Source organism: Nilaparvata lugens, chromosome 3, assembly GCF_014356525.2.
Source record: "Nilaparvata lugens isolate BPH chromosome 3, ASM1435652v1, whole genome shotgun sequence".
Taxonomy (NCBI): domain Eukaryota; kingdom Metazoa; phylum Arthropoda; class Insecta; order Hemiptera; family Delphacidae; genus Nilaparvata; species Nilaparvata lugens.
Window position 1 is genome coordinate 91,241,784 of NC_052506.1, and position 17,586 is coordinate 91,259,369.

At 34.3% G+C, this 17,586-nt stretch overlaps 1 protein-coding gene across 1 annotated transcript in view; it reads left to right on the forward strand.

Annotated features, from left to right (window-relative positions):
• The window catches only part of LOC120350636, a 203,537-nt gene that overhangs the window by 16,770 nt on the left and 169,181 nt on the right, over positions 1-17,586 (forward strand). Inside the window, exons 6-10 of the mRNA XM_039425033.1 lie at positions 15-81; positions 1,445-1,573; positions 3,027-3,201; positions 16,066-16,234; positions 17,409-17,463. Coding sequence (XP_039280967.1) covers positions 15-81; positions 1,445-1,573; positions 3,027-3,201; positions 16,066-16,234; positions 17,409-17,463 — 595 coding nt within the window. The remainder of the gene's footprint in view (positions 1-14; positions 82-1,444; positions 1,574-3,026; positions 3,202-16,065; positions 16,235-17,408; positions 17,464-17,586) is intronic.

Here is a 17,586-nt window from a genome sequence, read left to right on the forward strand (position 1 = left end):
GTTTCTGTTCACAGAAACCCCATATATACTAAAAGAGGATGATACTGTCAGGGAATCGAAATTAGGAAATTCTCTGTTTTGGTAAGAAGATATGGCACTGAAAATTTACTGTTACATTATTTGAAAACTTCACTGAATAGTTATAACACTTTTCCAGGAAATATAGAGAATAAATTCAACCACTATTTCTTCCACATTCATCACAAAAAATGGTTAGAAAATTTGAATTAAGTAACAGAGAGGGGAAGTATCAATTTTATCAAAACTGTATCATTTTTTATGAGCTTCTGGTGGTGCTCACTCCAATGTGACAGCGTTCCTTATGCTTCTGCCTCATATACACCATGGCCCACGAAGAGGTTTAAACGTTTAATTTAAAATTATGTGCTCATTCTTGCAACGATTTTTTTCAAAATTTTGCACAGTTTACAAAATAGGTTCTGGAAATATTCTGGAAGAATTTCAAAAATTCCAACAAACTTCATGGCCATTGGTCATGGAAGTGATGTTTTAGATTGACCACCCAGATCGCCAGATTCAACTGTTTGTGACTTCTTTCTATGGGGCTACTTGAGGAGAAAATTTCATACCCATAGCTTTAATATTGATGAGGAACTGAAACGATCAATAGAAGAGTAACTTCTCCAGATACCATTGAGTTTCTTTGTGAGAGGTTACAAATCATTTCTCAAGCGCTGTTATCAGTGGGTTGCTGTGGATGAGTTTCAATTTTAATAATTTTTGACTTTTAAAGATTTTCATTAGCCTTTGTTCTAGTTTTTACTTTCCTTGCCCTATTACCGTAAGTAAAGAAAGTATTGATTTCCGGGAAAAATTGAGGTACCCCAATTTCCAAATACCTATACATTTCAAGGTCCCCAAGAAAGGTGTGTGTGTGGTGTGGTGTGGTGTGGTGGTGGTGGTGGTGGTGTGTGGGTGTGTGTGTGTGTGTGTGTGTGTGTGTAAGGTGGTTTAACAAAAACACCTTTTAATATTTTTAAAGTATCGTTCTTCAATTTGCCACCATTTTGTTTTTATGAAGGTTGGGGGTTTGAAATTTTCCCAGAATATTTTTAGAACCTACTTTGTAAATTGTGTAAAATTAAAAAAAGTTCGGTGCATGAATGGGCACGTAATAATATTAAATCAAACTTGTAAACCTCTTCGTGGGGCATGGTGTATTATAATGAATACTTGCCATTCGAAGAAATACTGACAATTCGAAGTTAATCTCACCAAAGAATATTCTGTTCCTTGAAATTCCAAACTCTTTTTCTTATTGGATTGAACATGAAAATTGTAAAATAGTAGCCTATAGATGAGTCTCAATGCTGATGGTCCATTTTTAATAACTTTTACGTTGAAGATAGATGGAAAACTTTTCATATAGTAACTTTTCATGTTCAAGTTCAATATTATGAAGTTTTCGAACTCTCTTCATCAGGGATGGCAGATATAAGCTACCAAGAATGGGAATTTATAAGAATATAATCAACGCAAAAGGGTATGACCTGAGAATCGGATCTAAAACAAGTGGACCATTAAGTACTAATGTTAACAATCTTAAATCCAGGTGAGTAACGGAATCATTCCAGGTACTGTACAAGGAATCATTTTGAATGTGTCTAGAAAGAATTTCCAGGTAGGCCCTAAAAGCCTAGTCACGGTCTCACGGGTTGATTCCCGCACTGAAAAACTATGACAGTCTATCTACTAGACAGTTCTCATCTGTACCGGTATCAACTGTTTATAAATTATAGTGATTCAACAGACATCAATAATTCATTCATTCATACTTCATACAATAATGGTATGAGCACACAGGCATTCCGATTTCTGCAGTCCATGATCTTTCTATGGTCAAAAAATAGTATTGAAGTATTGAAGTTTGATTTCTCGATATTGTAGAAAAACATGATACCTGAAGTGAGGTCTAATCTGGTCCGCCATCTTGGATCTGCCTTTTTGAATGCAACTTTATGTTTTTAAATAGGAAGGTGGTGATGTGATACATGATTTCGATACGGAATTTCAAAAAAAAAAAAAAATAATAATGGCGAAAACCGCACATCGATATCGCAAACCGTTCAGAAGATATTCACATTATCAATCAGTACCATGCAAATCAGAAATGAAATACATGAGTGTTATTGATTAATAATGTGAATATCTTCTAAACGGTTTGAGATATCGATGTGCGGTTTTCGCCATTAACTTTTTCTTGAAATTCCGTATCGAAATCATGTATCACATCACCACCTTCCTATTTAAAAAAATAAAGTTGCATTCAAAATGGCGGATCCAAGATGGCGTACCAGATTTTTAAAGTCATAGTAAAGTAGTATTTTCAATTCGAGTAACATCCCTAATCACACCCACCTTGGAATCACTTCTTTTTATTAGATACCAAGCCGTTCTCAGACTTTTCTCTCTTTTCTGCTTTGAATAGTATGTATGAATAATGTGAATATCATCAAAACGGATTGAGATATCGATATGCGATTTCCGCCATTCATTTTTACTTGAAATTCCCTATCAAAATCATGTATCGCATGACCACCTTCCTATTTAAAAAAATGAAGTTGCATTCAATATGGCTGACCAGACTTTTAAAGTCATCATAAAGTAGTTTTTTCAATTTGAGTAGGATCCCCAATCACACCCACCGTCAAATTACCTTTGTGTATGAGATATTAAGCCGTTCTTGGACTTTTCACCCACTCTGTATAAACATTAAGAGAAATGCCAAACCATCGACTTGAATCTTAGACCTCACTTCGCTCGGTCAATTATAAGAGTAGAAAACTCTAATCTCTTGCTTTTTCTTTCTCTCTCTTGTACTATTATTTAATAATAATTGAATTTAGTTCATATGTATACAGTCTCCAAGAATGTGGAACTCTGAACGTTTGACCGCTCTCTGTATACAAATAACCTTATTTATTTGAACTATACTCTTTCATTCATTCACTGATGGAATGAATATTTCTATGGCAAATTCTAATATTGTCATTCTTCCCATCTAGCTGTGGAGAGAGAAATTATTTTCATCAAGATTTTCTTACGAAATTGAGATTAAAAATGAAGGTGGATGATGTGGTTCAAAGCAATGAGTTGATTGAAGACATTGATGAGTCTCAACACTTCTTCAAGTACAAAAATAATAGGGTTTGGAAATGTGAGGAAAAAACAACTAATAAAGTGAGTGAATAAATAGTATTACCACTATTTTTTTTAACTATTCGAGGGAAATCGGAATATTCATCGAAACATTTCTTTTATCTTTTAATTTTGAAATTGGCCGTGATGGGTGGTTTCTCAATTACTGTGATATTGACTTCGAACTGTCAGCATTCCTCATAAATTGAACTAACACATCTCATTAAATCAATGCTGACAGTCCCAATTGAATCAGTTGTATGATGTATGAGTGACAAGTATTTTCTATGTGGGCTCCTAACCATCAATGACTATCAATATAAGATATTTAAAATGAATAGCAATATATTAAAATACATTATTGATACATATTTATAATGGAAGACTATTTTCAGTGATTGCATCAATCTTCAAGTTTGTTGAACGGGCACGGCGAGTTTCCACTTTTGACCTGAGGCTCGAGATATAGTGCCTACTTTTGTTTCAAGTTATTGTTATTCTTTAGTGTGTTTTATTTTTATGTTCGATGATAAATTTAGAATGCTTTGTTTAATTAATCAACTTTACATTTTCAACACATATTCTTTGAATGTTTGATATATATATATATTTTTTAATAATAGAATATTTTCTTCCGATATTCTTTTACTTATTATACAGATCGCCGTCGATTTCGTTGGACAATAGCAATAACTAGCTGTGATCAGTTTGATTCTGAGGTTAACTCATCTACTCTGGCTAATAGAGAGTAGATGTTCATCAGGGACATCCACGAAGCAGCCTGGGACAGCACTCCACATACAACAAAGAGAAAGCTAGAAGTTCTGCTGAATAGCTGGAGGGTGTCTTCCAGCCTAATCAATTCCAAGGTTGTGTAGAAGATGACGAGATGGGAATATGAGAGAAATTCCAGCATAACAACAAATGAACTGATTTGAATCATCAAGGCAACCAGTTTTGAGAAAGCTTCAGTATTGAATGAAGAAGACTAAGAAATTTCAAAAACATAAGATTTATTGATACTTAGAAAGACCGGTCTCCAGACCAGAGATTGACAATGGTGTAATAACCGAAACCGGTCTTTCTAAGTATCAATAAATCTGTGGTTTTTGACAATTTCTCAGTCTTTCCCATTCAATATGAATAATTACCACAATATCAACTTCTCAACTACACAAAAAGTGAAAGCTTCAGTAGCTTATATTGTGATCTCATTACTGGTAAAGTTCTGAAAAACTACCAGATACAGATTTGAAGAAACTCACAATTCTCATAAATGCAGCTTTGAGGATGAATTATGTGCCACTGTCATGGAAGGTAGTTGAAGTCATCATGGTCCCCAAGGCAGGTAAACCACCACATGATGCATTAAAGACCCTTATCTCTGGTATCCATAATGACTGAGATATTTGTAATAGTTTTGCTCTCCAGATTAAAACATGTTTTAGAGAGTTAGTCCAGGCGCTGGCTTACATTGAGCATACATGAGAGAGGCAGAGAATTTGACTTCGGATTATTGTTAGGGGGTCTTTAGTGTATATGAAACTCGATGTCGTCACGTCCCAGGGTGGTCGACAGCTTGGGGGGGAGGGGGGTAAGTTGTAAAAAACGCGCGTTTATAAAATCGCCTGTCCTGCAGTTACTATTCATAGTACAGCTTTCAATTTCTTCTCAATATTATGTACACATAACTGGCTTTCAATGTGGTCCTATACATTTTTGCGATAAACCGCATAGTTTTTCCGTAAAAAAATAAAATATCTCGAAAAATGTATTTTTTTATTATGGACTTTTTGTTATTTCTCGAATATTCAAGTAATTAGCCGACTTAGAGGAAAAGGCTCCCAATAAACGTTGTAGGCCGTTTCTTGCTGAATCCAATGATATATATAGTTTGGGGGTTACGATCATAGATGCGGCGGTGGGAGGGGGATAAGTAGCACTGTTACCCTGCGGCGCGGTCCTCCCCCATGATTAATGCGCGTAATGGCCTGTCTATCGCATCGCTCCTACTAGTCTATGCATTCAAATTATGTATTTCAGGAACGCTATCTTATGTATTTTCGGTCGCTGAACACGATTTTTCAACTCTCAAGCCTAAATAATTGATAATTCTCATCATAATATACTAATTATGGTCAAAATTACAAACTTCATGTCATTATCATTATTTATGATTACATTGTAATGATAAACCATCCTGTTAGGAATCCTCATGTGTTTCTCAGTCGATAAAAAACTTATATTCCATTAAGAGAGAATAATTATTCGATTTAGTTCAATTATCACTTTGTAATTGCGAAAGTCAAGTAATGGAGTAAGTTAAACAAATAATATAGGCCAGGTACCCCATATAGAGCACCGTGTAACAGGAGTAAAATATTTTCTTAAAATAAATTTACAGTTGAAGCACAAATAATGCCAATTACTCCCATGTGATATGACTAAATATTTGATTACAAAGGTAATACAACTCTAAAGCTGCGTTTTCACCAAAGTTATTAAGGAGATGTTAATATAACTTCATCTATATAGATTCTATTAGATTGAACATAACTTATCATACATATGATGGACATATGTGTTTGCCAAGTTCCGTTCAATCTGATAGAATCTATGAAGATTAAGTTATTAACATTTTGTTAATAACTTTGGTGTAAACGCAGCTTTATCAACTGACTTCTGTAACTTATATCTACGAATAGATACTTTTCATCTGGCTGAGTTTGACTGATTGTCTTGGGGTGGTACTTGAGTGAAAGTGGAATGGGAGATATCTTTGTTGAATTTGAAATATTTGGAGAGAATACTGTTGGAAATCTATTGAGAGGAGATCAGTATAATTGAGGTGTGAGAGCAAGCAATCAATTCTATGAAACAACTACAAGGACTCATGAACGGTTCAAATATGAGAGATTGTCAAAGTATATTTGAAAGAAGTCAGGAGCTATTTGTGGAGTTTTTTAGAATCAAAATCAATGACTACTTGAAATTAATGACTTATTATTGTAACATAGTTTAAATTATCTTAAATTGTATTCATGCTCATAAGGAAGGACTCTGGTATTGCACATAGAAACTGTACGAAAAAAGATCCCATACTTTTTTCATTCAATCACACAAACTATGTTATAAAGTCTGTGTTATATCTAGAAAATATGAAAAAATACACATAGAAGTAGAAAATAATTTCCAATAGGGAAACATTAAATCTATACAGTCAATACATTGACTCTCTGTCAAATGAAACCTTGAAAATTTAATAAATGTGACAACCGATCATGCTTTGGACCAAACCCTCATTCGATCATCCAAAACTGAGTGATTGGAATAGCTAGTTCTTCAAAGGCTTTTCTAAAATGGCTGCTACTATATAAATAAATCTTCCATCAAAGATATTCTGTTCAAGTGTGTTGATATCATTATGGATATCACTAGAGATTATGAAGAAAGTCATCTAATGAAGTAAAACAAGAATAATGAGAGATGAGAATGATTTCCAGAAGCATTATCTTCTCAAGAGAACATAACATTTTTCTTCAAGACTCTGATGGACAACAGAATCTGCATAATGTTATCAATGGTCTGGAAGCAAGTGAAGAAGTGTGTGATTCTCCTTTGAACGTATAGAAAGAAATAGTTATTCGGTCTCCAACGATTTTTATCTGAACATAGTTGTGGCAAATTGTCAAAGTGTATTCTCACCTATAAAAAGAGACAGAGTTCTTTCATTCTCCACGATGCAATCAAACAAAAATCCTAGTCTTAGTTAATTCTAGAACAAAAAGATCTGATCTCTGTATTTTTACTAGGTAGCTGTTTAAAGATAATTCAGCATTGAAGTTTTAGTGCAGCATGCATTTCTACAATAACCGCAATCTCTGTCAACATCTGATGGATATTTGAAAAAAAAACTCTTAATCTCACTTGGCCCATGGAATTGTAAGTGAAACTAGTTGTGGATTTGACTAAATCCCTAAATATCGTTGACAAATTCGCATAATGATGACATGGCTCTCCTGAATTCAACTCCTACTTCACATTTCAAAACTCCAATACGCTGCAAGATTATGGACACTTTGTGATGAGAAGAGTTATGAAAATTCTCAATGAAGATGGAGTGATACAGGTGGACATAGCTTTTCATGTCTATGGTCTAAAATTAAACAAAGTTAGTGAACATATTAGAAGCAGCAGAGTAAAAGAATCACTCCAATAATATGCTCTCCAAACCATCGAGACTTGATTTCTAAATCTGTGGCAGAGATTTATTAATGTGACATGCAAGAATCTATAGAGGAATAATCCATCCGTTAGCTACGTGCAGGAATACATACATTCATTTATTCATTTGTGAATAAAATTACAAATCATATAAATATGTTTGGGAAAGAATAACAGGCATGGCCCAAAACTATTCGAATCCCAAATTTTGATACTGAATAACTTATTACCATTTCAAAACAGTCTGAACGGGAATACCATAATGGATGAATCAATCAAAAGTTAGTGAAATATCATCATAATAATACTGTTAGAAATAATATGAGTGAATATTTAAATTTTCATTTCATTTTGATTTGACACATATCTATTATTATATTGGATATGATTTCTCAAAAGTTCACGACAAACTGAAGATTCACGGAAGATTAACATTTTCATACTAAACAAAATCATTAAGATAATGAATGAATGATGAATTCCATTTCCACCATGAAGAACTAAGAAAATCCACAAATATTTCTTGGAAATTAACTGACCACTATATCAAGTAAGCGTGGCCAGTGTGCAATTGATAATATAATTTAGCCTGCAGCGCATCACAATAAATTGATTTGAGATAAAAACAATAGAACATAAACATATATAAATATTATCTTTATTCTATCCTAATATATTTCTAGAAACCCAAGTTTCGTTTATTTCAAACAGTCATTTCTTAGTTTCCTTGCAGAATGAGATGAAGTTTGTAATTTTGACCATAATTAGTATATTATGATGAGAATTATCAATTATTTAGGCTTGAGAGTTGAAAAATCGTGTTCAGCGACCGAAAATACATAAGATAGCGTTCCTGAAATACATAATTTGAATGCATAGACTAGTAGGAGCGATGCGATAGACAGGCCATTACGCGCATTAATCATGGGGGAGGACCGCGCCGCAGGGTAACAGTGCTACTTATACCCATCCCACCGCCGCATCTATGATCGTAACCCCCAAACTATATATATCATTGGATTCAGCAAGAAACGGCCTACAACGTTTATTGGGAGCCTTTTCCTCTAAGTCGGCTAATTACTTGAATATTCGAGAAATAACAAAAAGTCCATAATAAAAAAATACATTTTTCGAGATATTTTATTTTTTTACGGAAAAACTATGCGGTTTATCGCAAAAATGTATAGGACCACATTGAAAGCCAGTTATGTGTACATAATATTGAGAAGAAATTGAAAGCTGTACTATGAATAGTAACTGCAGGACAGGCGATTTTATAAACGCGCGTTTTTTACAACTTACCCCCCTCCCCCCCAAGCTGTCGACCACCCTGGGACGTGACGACATCGAGTTTCATATACACTAAAGACCCCCTAACAATAATCCGAAGTCAAATTCTCTGCCTCTCTCATGTATGCTCAATGTAAGCCAGCGCCTGGACTAAGTGGACAACTCTTCCTGGTCATCAGTTTAGATTAAAAGGAATACATTCAACAATTACTCATTCCATTGAGAAGACTCTAGAAGAGAAAAAAAATGGTGCTGCTGTCTTTTTAGCGACATCCGCTCAGGCATTTGATAAAGTGTGGCATGAGTGTCTACAAAATGTTTTACCTCAGCAATATGCCTGATTGCTAAAATCTTACCTGTCAGACTGACTCTTCAGAGTGAAACAAGGGAATAGTTAATCAGGACTAACACCAATCTGAGCTGGCAGTGGCGTAACGTATACCCCTTCTGCCCCCCTGGCGCGGGGGGGCCCGGGCTAGGGCCCGGATAATATGTAGGCTAATACTTATAGGTCTTCTGAAAAAATAAAATTACCTGGTCTAGGGGGCCCGGGTTAGGGCCCGAAATGATAATGATATATTGCATACTTTAAAAAGAAAAATTAAATAATCATGGATGTAACTTTTGTTAAAAAAGCAGAAGTTGTATTGTGGAAAATGACAGGTTTCATTCATTGTGTAAGAAGAAATATGTAATAGAACAATGTTATCAGTCTGGTCATAAATTAATATCAAGAGAGTAAAAGTAGAAAATAGTGAATAAGGCAAGAAAGAAAAACGATCATTGTTCAAATCTACTCGTAATAATAATCATAGTTCCATTGACAGAGCTTCAATAATTGTGTGTTGGTAGTGAGCTTATTGAAAAATTAGGAATGTTGTTTGTTTACAAATCATTAAAATTTATACATCCGGTGAGACAATCCAGACTGAGACTATTCAAACCACTTACTTATAGATAAGATTTACTTCTTTTCTCTCTGATTCAAACAAAGATTGTCAGAATTATTCAAAATTATATCGTTATCTTTATTTACTATCTCTAAGTAAGCATTGGAGGAAAGAAACTATTTTCCCGGAACATATATACCATATAGTGTGGCAGGGGCGCCGTAAATATAAATACTATATAATAGTATAATTATAGTAAAACATAATTCTTGACTTGAATTGTAGAATTCAATCGAGGACATGTTTTATTTTTTACTTTCCTTACCCTTACTTTCAAAGTATTGCTTTCCAAAAAAATTTAAGGTACCCTAATTTCATGTTTTCTATACGTTTCAAGGTCCCCTGAGTCCAAAGACATGATTTTTGGGTGTGTGTGTGTGTGTATGTGTGTGTGTGTGTGCGTGTGTCTGTGAACACGATAACTCCATTCCTAATCAACCGATTGACTTGAAATTTTGAACCGTGAATTTGGTCCATGTACCATGAGGATCCGACAATAAAAGAAATTCAATAAAATTCAATCCAAAATGGATTGGAACCATGTTCTTCACGGTTTTATCAAAAACGGCTCTAACGATTTTCTTCAAATTTAAACCCTAGATAGCTATTTATAAGTGCTATCAACTGACATCAGTCTCATTTCTGGGAAAATTGCAGGAGATCCGTAATATTATTGAGAAAAATGAATTTTGTTGAATCTCTATCACGATTTTCTCAAAAATAACTCAACCGATTTACTTCAAATTCATACTCTGTATAGTTATTTATCAGCTCTATTGACTGGAATGAGTCTATTTCCTGGGAAACTAACAGGGGGTCCACCCCATCCTTGAGAAATAGACTTTGTAACCTCCTTCTCGTGCATGAGGTAGGTACTAGGTAGAGCAGTTTATTCAAAAGAACACAGTTATAGTCGATTTTTTATTTGTAGAACAGCTGTTTTGACGACTTTTGAAAATCATCAAATTTCACAATTATTATATTTACACAAAGGAGAATGTACTCTGAAAACAATCATATAAATACAATAGTATGATCGTAGTTTTAAATAATATTAAGCCGCCAATCGGCATTATGTTATTACCTTAAATTATTCTCGTTTAAGAATGAGGCTTATAGATCAATGAGCAAGGAAATTTGTGTGAGTATACCACACCAGATTTTTCAACTAAGCTATGTAATTCACTCATGAAAGATGTACGTTCACATTAGAGTTTAATGCTTGGGATTAAGGGAGAAGGGGGCTGGAGAAAGGTGGTACGATTTTAGAAGAGGGGCCCGGAATTTTTTTGCGGGGGGGCCCAGTTTGGAAACGTTATGCCACTGTAAGCTGGAGTACCATTATCACAAGAAGTGTCTCGGGCCCTAATCTGTACCTGTTCTACACCAGCGATTCTCCTGTTCCAGAAAATGACACTATTACAGCCTTTGCAGATGACACAGCTGTCTTAGCAGTTGGAGAAACTAATGAGCAAGCTACAGTGTTGGGCAGGGAGGTATGGATGATTTGAAATAACAGTTACACACTCATTTTCAAAAGAAACTCAAAATTTATTTTTTAGTGTGTAGCTTGGATGTTGCCATTATGGAAATTGAAGAGGGAAAAATTAAAACATGGATTACGTACGAAAAATAACATCAGTTAAATGCTGTCCGTTTTTGTCCATACACTCCTGTAGACGTTGTGAGAAGTTGTCCTTACTCCTCTGAAGCTTTGCACGTGGTATCGCTGTGGTACTGTCACTCCAAATTAATCATACTTCCCTGCCTAATACCCTATACAAGTTGAGCACAATAAGGAAGAAGCCATCAAGAACATAGAGAAATGGACTAGAACTTGGCGGAATACGTTGAATGAAAGCAAGTCCTCACATGTAGTCTCCACAAATAGGCATTATGTGTGCATCTCAATACAGAAGCTTACAAAACAGAACACTTTTGAACAAAACAGAAGCTCCATTTGCGAATGAAGCAAGGTATCTTGGACTGATACTTGATGCAAACCTGCGATGGAAGTCACACATCAAGAGAAAGAAAGAAGAATTGGATTTTGAACACTCAAAACTGTACTAGTTATCAGGGAGGAATTCAAGCCTTTCAACCTACAATAAATTACTATTGACTGATTCTTTAGCCTGTGTGGTTGTATGGCATCCAGCCGAGGGGCTGTACAAGGAAAAGTAACATAAACATCCAGAAATTCCAGAATTGAGGAATTCTGTCAATGCTCCATACTTTGTCAGAAACTTGGACCTTCACAGGGACCTGCCATACTTTGTCAGAAACTTGGACCTTCACAGGGACCTGCACTTGGGAAAAGTTGTTGATGACATGATCACAAAGGCTGCCAGGATCCATGAAGAGATTCATAATCACCAAAAAATTCAAGCTTTACATCTCATTGACAACTCGACTACAGTAAGGAGACTTAAGGCTGTGCAAAGCCATTTTGGGAACATTTTACTTGTGACACTTCTATTTTTTTTTTCATTTGTATGGTAACAAGTTATCAAAATGAAATAAATTTCTGAAAACTTTTTTTTTGTTCATCAGTTTATGAGATATGGGTACCCAAAGTTGAAATTTTTGTGCCAGAACACGTTCAAATCGGTAGCAGATAAAATCATGTAATTTTGACAGTGCATGTTTTAATGTATTGTTCATGATATAAAATACTAAATTCCCCAAAACATCAATTCTGTAAAAAATTGTTTTTTCAAACCTTACCTTATTTTCTATGGAGTCACCAAATTTGCAGAAAAATTTATTAATACCTTATTGAAGTTTTCTAAATCTCTTCTAATCATTTAGAAAATAAGGTAACTTGAAAAAATGGTACTTGAGAGATAATCTGTACCAAATTTCAAGGGCCAATTTGGGCATTTGAAACGTCGGGAATCAGACTCTACCACCAAAGAGAATACATGTATATTGAGTATATAAACACCAGACTATATATTAGCACGATGGAATGCAGTCTCCCAATGTTGCCAGTTCTACATGTCCGAAAAGAGTGAGAGCACTCACTAACTCATCATTCTCTCTTTTTCTTTTACCCAGTTTTGACAAGAATAGGTCCTTTCCCCAAGGGGAAGTATTAATAAATGCAGAGCTCATTCAAAAAAAGTTCCTTCCTTTCTTCATATCAAAGTTTGAACTACTCCAGATGGAGAGAAATAGGAAATTAGTCAGTCTTTCATAAAAGAACTCACCCCCAATGAAGACTCTATTCACAGTTACAGGCTTCCGTGTTGTAGGTTCAGGGACTGGCCTGAAAATGTTCCTAGCCCTGCTGGAACGTTTTGAGAGCTAGACACTTCAACTGTATAGATTCACTTTTAACTGTCAGCATTACTTATGGATAACATCAATGCTCCCCATCCAGTCAATGCTGACCGAGCCAGGTACTACTCTATAGTGTGGTTGACTTTCAACAGTCAGCATTCCTTATGAATTCCTTATCAATGTTTCACCTTGAACTAATGCTGACAGTGTCTCACTGTAAAGCAGCTTGGTTGTGTGTCAGCGTACCTTGTGAATAACTTCAAAGCTCCTCACGTTCAACTGATGCTGACATTTTAGAGTGAATCTCACCATAGAGCAGATTGGTTGAGTGTCAGCATATATCGTGAATGATACCAATGCTGTTCCCGTTCAATTAATGCTGACAGTATTAGATGAATGCCACCATGGAGTAGCTCGGTTGTGTGTCAACATACTTCTGAATAGCATTAATGCTGTTCCCTTTTCAACTAATGCTGACAGTTTAAAGTGAATCCCACTACAGAGCAATTTTCGGTAGCAAGACATTGGCCCATATGAATAAAACCAGAGCAAATGCTCATGAGCAAGAGCATAGAGCATAAGGTTTTGCTCATGAGCAAAAGGTAGAAGCAAAAGCATTTGCTCATTTTTATATGAATAAGCTTTACCTTATACTCTTACCTTATGCTCCTGAACTCTGGAGCAAATGCTCACGTATTTTAAAGATTTTTCATCAGCTGATTCGCTTTTGTAGCCTTATTTTGTTTTTATAGCTCACGGAAGCGCTAAATATGCAAGCAGAGGGCACCGCTTGTGTTTGCGTCGTCTGCTCTGTTTTCTATTTATGAATAGAGTTTTAGGACTTGGGTTAGTTGAGTTTAGAATTTTGAAATAATAGCGTTAAAAAATGTCATCTCTATAATAATCTTCAGCATATTCTTATAATATCAATAGCCTTCTTATAATCGTCTACACTCTCATCTTCTTAAATGCCCATTTCCTAATTTGTGATGGCTATCTTTTGTATTTATTTTTTTGTAGGGATAATGGTGATATATATCATGGTTGAATCTAAAAAGAGTTTCATAGTTCTCAACTATTGGTTGTGATCGTATCTGGTATAGTTTCCTCTTCCTCATACGAATTAGTTGAGCCATTTTACTATGAGCAAAAGGTGATAAGCTGCTCTATACTAGACTCACCTGTTTTGAAGCATTTGCTTCAAAAGTTGAGCAAATGCTCTAGTTTATTCATACAGTTTTGAGTAGCCTATAAGTTTTTACTCTTGAGCAAATGCTCAAACTATTTTTTTGATGAGCATGAGCAAAAGGTTTTTCTCACGTTTATTCATAGAAAATGAAGCAAATGCTCCATATTTTAGAAGTATAAGCAAATGCTCAACTTTATTCATATGGCCCAATGTTGTAGGTTCATGGACTGGCCTGAATACAGTAGAATGTTGCTTCTACAGCCGCCCGTGAGACGGAAGAGAGAAATTCATTGTTTATTCTCCAAAACCAATTGAGTACAATCACAAGAATGTTTGTTTGAAAATGAATAACAGAGATTAGATTTCTTTATTCTTATGTATGTTACAATATTTACTGGCTTATACACGAATTTACATTAAATGACGATAATGCTAGTTATTAAACGAATTTTACAAAGTATAAATAATTAATCAACGAGAATAAAGATTGAATGCAATTAGGATAGCAATAATATAATAATGTGATGAAACTTCATAAATCGGCGGTGTTTCAACAAATAATTTTCGATTCTCTAAAAAGGATATAAAATATCTTCCCATTAACACACGACCGGGTGTGATAGAGTCAGAGGGTGTGCTAGTGAGTGGGTGTAGAGAGTGTGTTGGAGAAAAAGATAGAATGAGGATCGGAGGGATAGAGAGACAGTCATAGAGAGCGCACAAGGGATGGTGATTGATTGATTGAGTACTTTATTTATGTAGATTACAATATATACTGACTTATACACTTATATACAATAGCTTACAATACAGCAAAATTATAGATGAATTTACAAAATATAAATTAAGAAAATAATTATTGAGCTGTATATAATATGAAAAAAAACGAGCTTTGAACATATCAATGTCCATTCTTCGGAAAGAATATTCGAAGTATTCTTCCCACTAACTCTCTATCAAAAGACAGAGACAGACAGAGAGGGATTGAGAAAGGGTATGATTGGCATATTGCTTTCTTGTTTGCTTATTCTCATTCCAGGAAGACTTAGCGAATAACAAAAAATCTAGTATAAGAATGTTTGAGAGAGAAAAAATACAGTATTTATACTAACTTGAAAGTTACCAACGGAGATAGAGTAGATAGAGGTCAATTCGAAACAAGGATCCTCCTTGATTCGAGACGTAGTACAAAATAATTTTATCCAATAAGATATGGTTTATCAAGTATGAATAATTTCTCTCTGCAATAATTAACAAAAATTAGTTCAGAAGTTGCAATTAGCCTACATGATTCTTCAAGTTTTACATAAATTTTTATGTAATAATTTGAAACACTGACCATAATCATAAAAATTACTACAAAAATTGAATTGCTTGGAAAATGGAAAACTATCACAATAGTGATGATTATGATGAGAATATTATGAAAGATTGTATTGTCGTTGGGCTGTGGCCCTTTCTGAATGTTTAAAGTCTTGCTATTTGGGGAATGGGCGAAAATTGCATGAATTCAACCCATGTGCAGAGTCGAGTGAGTTTTGTGATTATTGTATGCAGAATAATACAGAATAGAATATCATGAAATTGATATTTCTTGTCTCTTGGATATAAATAAATCCAATGATCATATTTGCATTGTTATTATTGTGATTTGAAATTATAACTACAATTTCTTTCTCATGTATTTCTAATGATATCCTATTATCCTCCAAAAGAATGAAGAAGTCAATTTACAAAACTAATGGGGAGATGCATTGTCATCAAATTTCAAATCTCTGAACTTAGGTTGTCAGGAAGTGGTAAAAATTGTGTTTCATAAGTTGTATGTTACAAGACTGACAGACAGACAAGAACGAAAGTGAGTTGATAAAGACGCATTGAAGAAACCTTCTCCCTTCATAGGTGAGTCGATCTTTTCAGAAAAATTCTTTTTATGAATAATTTTCTTTTGTGATACTTGTTTTACAGACTTTTTGGATGATAGTGAACGTGATGGAGGTATTGGTTGCGGTGCGTGTGGTGGAAACTTTCGATGGTGTCGAATTAGTCCAGAAACCAGCCAGCAATGGCACATTGAAACTTCTAGACATTCACGAAACAAAGTTTCTAGATGAGAATTATAATCAAGTGATTTACCGTGAGTTGGAATTTGCAATTCAATAAAGTTTGTAAGTTAATATATTATCTTCGTCTGTGTATAAACTTCAAACCAAAGGTAATACAATATTACTGTTTGATTTTTAGATTCTATTTTTGTAGGCTTCAAACTGTCAGAATTGGTTTAGTGAGAAACATTCATGTCATTTGTTAAGAGCGCTGACTGTTATCTAAAAGTGAATCTTACTATACTATATACAGAGTGTTCCATGAAAGGTATAACAACCGAAGACCATCGATTTTACATGAAATTTGCAACAAAAAATCTCCAGTTAAATTTTCATGTTTCATTCTTCGTTTTCGATATAAATCGATTCTTCGATATTTTTGAAAAAAAGGTCAATAACCAGAAAACTATCAGTCAAATCTGATTCTATGGATATGGTTGAAAAGAGGAAGAAATTTCCAATAAGATTAATTTCATTTCTTGCTTTGTTTGACGTTTTTATGAGCGCTAGAAGTTGAAGTACATTCTTCAAGCTCAAAGCCAAATTTCAAACAGTTTAAACACTCATAAAAATTGAAAAACATCGAACAGAAGAACAAATTATATGAAACTTATTGCAAATTTCTTCCTCTCTCCAACCAAATGTTTAGAATTAGTTTCTGACTAAGTTTCTAGTTATTGACGTTTTTCAAAAATATCGAAAAATAGATAATATATCTCGAAAACGAAGGTGGATAGATTTAAGAGAATTTTACTGCATATTTTTTGTTGCGAATTGCACGTAGATTCTATGGTTTTTGGTTGTCACACCATTCATTTATTCATCTTGATATGTTTGCTCCCAGAAGGAATTTTGTTGAAAATATGTACATGTATACTCTATAGTGACATTCACTTTAAACTATCAGTATCTCTTTTCAATAAATAACACCAGCGTTTCGCATTCAACCAGTGTTGACAGTTTCAATTGAATTCCACTATCAAAGTCCTATATCAATTTCGACTTGGTATCAATCCATTCACATGAAAAACAAAGAAAACAATCTTGGAATAAGACTATTTTCAGAGGCTCGAATGACTGAAATCCTTAGTGACTTAGTTGCTCTGAGTTACTGTGGAGCCTAGGTGCAGTGAATTCAATTGATTAGATAAAATATTGTAGATTCTCTATTTCTGTATAGTAATGTGATGGAATTTTTCTTCTCAGTGGGGCAGCTTGAGTTTGAAAATAATGCAGCCATTGGTGAGGTATCTCAAATAAGGTGAGCTGAATTGTTAAAATAGAATATAAGTATATAGGCCTAAGAATAGAATAGAAGTTTATTTCATCAAAACAATTTCAAAATACAATAATTATACTTTTCATCAATTGAAAGACAATAGAG